A 2,701-nucleotide genomic window follows, 5' to 3' on the forward strand; every position below is an offset into this window, starting at 1 on the left:
TTTTCGAGATGCAAGCATAGGCGCACAGAGACACACATTTGTCCGCCGCAGGGCAGGGTTCAGCCACGCTAGCTGTCGTTTTTATCCTCCGAAATGAAAATGAATAAAGAAACTGGCTGTCCCTTTGGAGCAAACCTTGTACTCTCCGGCGATGAACCAGCTGGTAGTTTCCAAAGTAAATAAGCAATGAGCAGAGCTGAATGAGTGGTTATGTCAGGATGTCTCCAGGTATAAAAAGGAGGGTGTGTACGTACACCAGAAACCAGACACGCATCTCACTTCAGTTCTGCTCTGGTATCGCGCGTGCGCGCTTCTTTCTCCCCAGCGAGACGTACATCCACCAACGCAGCATACATAGCGGCATCCGTATGAATCGGCCAAATATCTTGCTCACTTGGCACATATAGTATATCGGACCAAACTGATCGTAGGCCCAGCAGCTTCCGTCTTCCTTCCTGCGCAAGAAGACGTCCACCACCGCTGCCGCGATTTAAGCTGGACGCAGTTGGAAGTGGAACCCCATAAGCGCCCAGCCATCGGTCAGCTCACACCACCCTAGCTCTCCGGCGAACGACCGATAAGTACCCGTCGGGATGGGCGAGGCAAGCTCCGACGCCGCCGCCAAGGCTGCGGCCGTGCGGGCTGTCGCAGTCTCCCGGGTCGCGCCCTCGGTGCTGGGGGAGGTGCAGCGCGTTGAACTTTCCTTCTTCGATTCGCCGTGGGTCGTGCTGCCGCCGATCCAGCGGGTGTTCCTGTACGAGCTTGGGGATGCCGACGGCTTCCCGACGGTGGTGGAGCGGCTCAAGCGCGCTCTCGCGGACACCCTGGCGCACTACCTGCCCCTGGCGGGGATGCTCGAGTACGCGGTGGAGACCGGGGACGCCTTCGTGGACTGCACTCACGCCGGGGTCGCCTTCCTGGAGGCCGAGGGCGATATGGACGTGCAGCGTCTAGCCGGCGACGAGGCGCACGACATCCTGGCATTCCTGAGCCTGGTGCCGGAGCTGGATGCCCGGGTGCTCCCGGCGCCCGTGCTGTCAGTGCAGGCCACTCGTCTAAGCGGCGGCCTGGCGGTGGGCCTGTCCGTGCACCACGTAGTCGCGGACGGACGCGCCGTTTGGCGATTCATGGAGGCCTGGTCTTCCGCTTCCCGCGAGGGCTCCCCGGTCACCAAGGTCCTCGGCCCGCCGCACTACGGCCGGGAGGTCATCCAGCACCCCAACGGCGACGAGCTCGCCCGCGACATGCTAAAGACCGTCGCGCCCAATCTCCCTGTGGTAAACTCATCTCTTTTTTTCTTCTTTTTTTCCATGTTCGTGAATCTATGTAGGTAGGGCTACTTGTAGCTCCGTGTACGTCGGTAGCTTTGTCAACTTTTGCTTGCTACGTCAACTAAACTGTAGTTGGTTCGTCGGTTGCACCATGCTAACCGTATGCCTGCCACCTCCAAGATAGATGACACACACGGAACAATTTTCAGTTCCATGACCGTGCATAGTCGTGGGCAAGGAAGCAATGCCTGCCATGAATGAGCTTATCCATCATGTGTATTTACCACTCGCAGGTGAGGGGGCAGTACGATTTCAGCCAGCGGTTCCTGCGGGCGCGCCGGACATTCTACCTCGGCGCCGACGACATCCAGTCGCTCAGGCGGCGGATCGACGACCTCGCCTCGGACGAGTCTGCTACCGGTGGCGACGCGCCCAAGCCGAAACCGGTGTCGACGTTCGTGGCGCTGGCGGCACTGAGCTGGACGGCGTTCGTTCGATCCAAGGGGCTCGGCGCAGGGGACGACACGTACCTCATGTTCCTCGCCGACCTGCGCTCCCGCCTCGACCCGCCAGTCAGCGAGGCTTACCTGGGCAACTGCGTGCGCGCGTGCCTGGCGAGCTGCGCCGACGCGGCGGACCTCCTCGGCCAGTCCGGCATCCTCCGCGCGGCGCGGGCCGTGCAGGCGGCGGTGGCCGAGATGGAGGCGGCGCCGCTGTCCGGGACGGACAAGGGGTGGATGCAGATGCTGATGCGGCTGCCGTTTCAGCGGATGACCAACGTGGCGGCGAGCCCTCGGTTCCGGGCCTACGAGGCGGCCGACTTCGGGTTCGGGAAGCCCGCGCGCGTGGAGCTGGTGTCCATGAACCACGACGGCGAGATGGTGCTAGTCGGCGGCCGGCGCGACGGCGAGGTGCAAGCCTCCGTGTCCATCGACCCGGCGCACATGGACGCATTCAAGGCCTGCATCCTCGGCTAGACAAACTCAAAAAATTAGCTAGTAGCCACGTCCGTACGCCGTCGAACTTGCATAGATCCAATAAATACAACAAGTAGCATGAGTCATGCACCAATTCTGTTTCCATTCCTGTAATGATCGATCGTTTATCGTCGTTTCGACTATTTGGGTTCTAGTTCACCGGATGAATTGTCACAAGAAAGTAACCCAATCATTTCCTTGATCTGCATCTGCAATTGTATGAGTAGAGCTGATCTCGGCTTCTAATTTTAGCATGCTGGTTTACTAGTCCTCTCTAATTTTGGGTCATATTTAGGAGAGGATGCACCAATTCTGTTTCCATTCCTGTAATGATCCGTCGTTTTCTCTTTCCTTTTGCGGGTCATGATCCATCGTTTGTCCTCGTTTCGACTATTCCGATTCTGTGAGAAGAAAGTGTTGGAAGCGGTCTCCTACGGCACGATCAGTTTAGCT

General features: G+C 58.9%; 1 protein-coding gene across 1 annotated transcript; it reads left to right on the top strand.

The window, feature by feature from the left end:
• Window positions 1-258: 258 nt before the first annotated feature.
• Window positions 259-2,499, top strand: LOC123159200 (phenolic glucoside malonyltransferase 1). The gene is made up of 2 exons (XM_044577024.1): window positions 259-1,277; window positions 1,565-2,499. The coding sequence occupies exons 1-2, from the start codon at window positions 594-596 to the stop codon at window positions 2,246-2,248; spliced, it is 1,368 nt and encodes a 455-aa protein (XP_044432959.1). The 5' UTR covers window positions 259-593; the 3' UTR covers window positions 2,249-2,499.
• Window positions 2,500-2,701: the final 202 nt, after the last annotated feature.

Source organism: Triticum aestivum, chromosome 7B (genome assembly GCF_018294505.1).
Source record: "Triticum aestivum cultivar Chinese Spring chromosome 7B, IWGSC CS RefSeq v2.1, whole genome shotgun sequence".
Taxonomy (NCBI): domain Eukaryota; kingdom Viridiplantae; phylum Streptophyta; class Magnoliopsida; order Poales; family Poaceae; genus Triticum; species Triticum aestivum.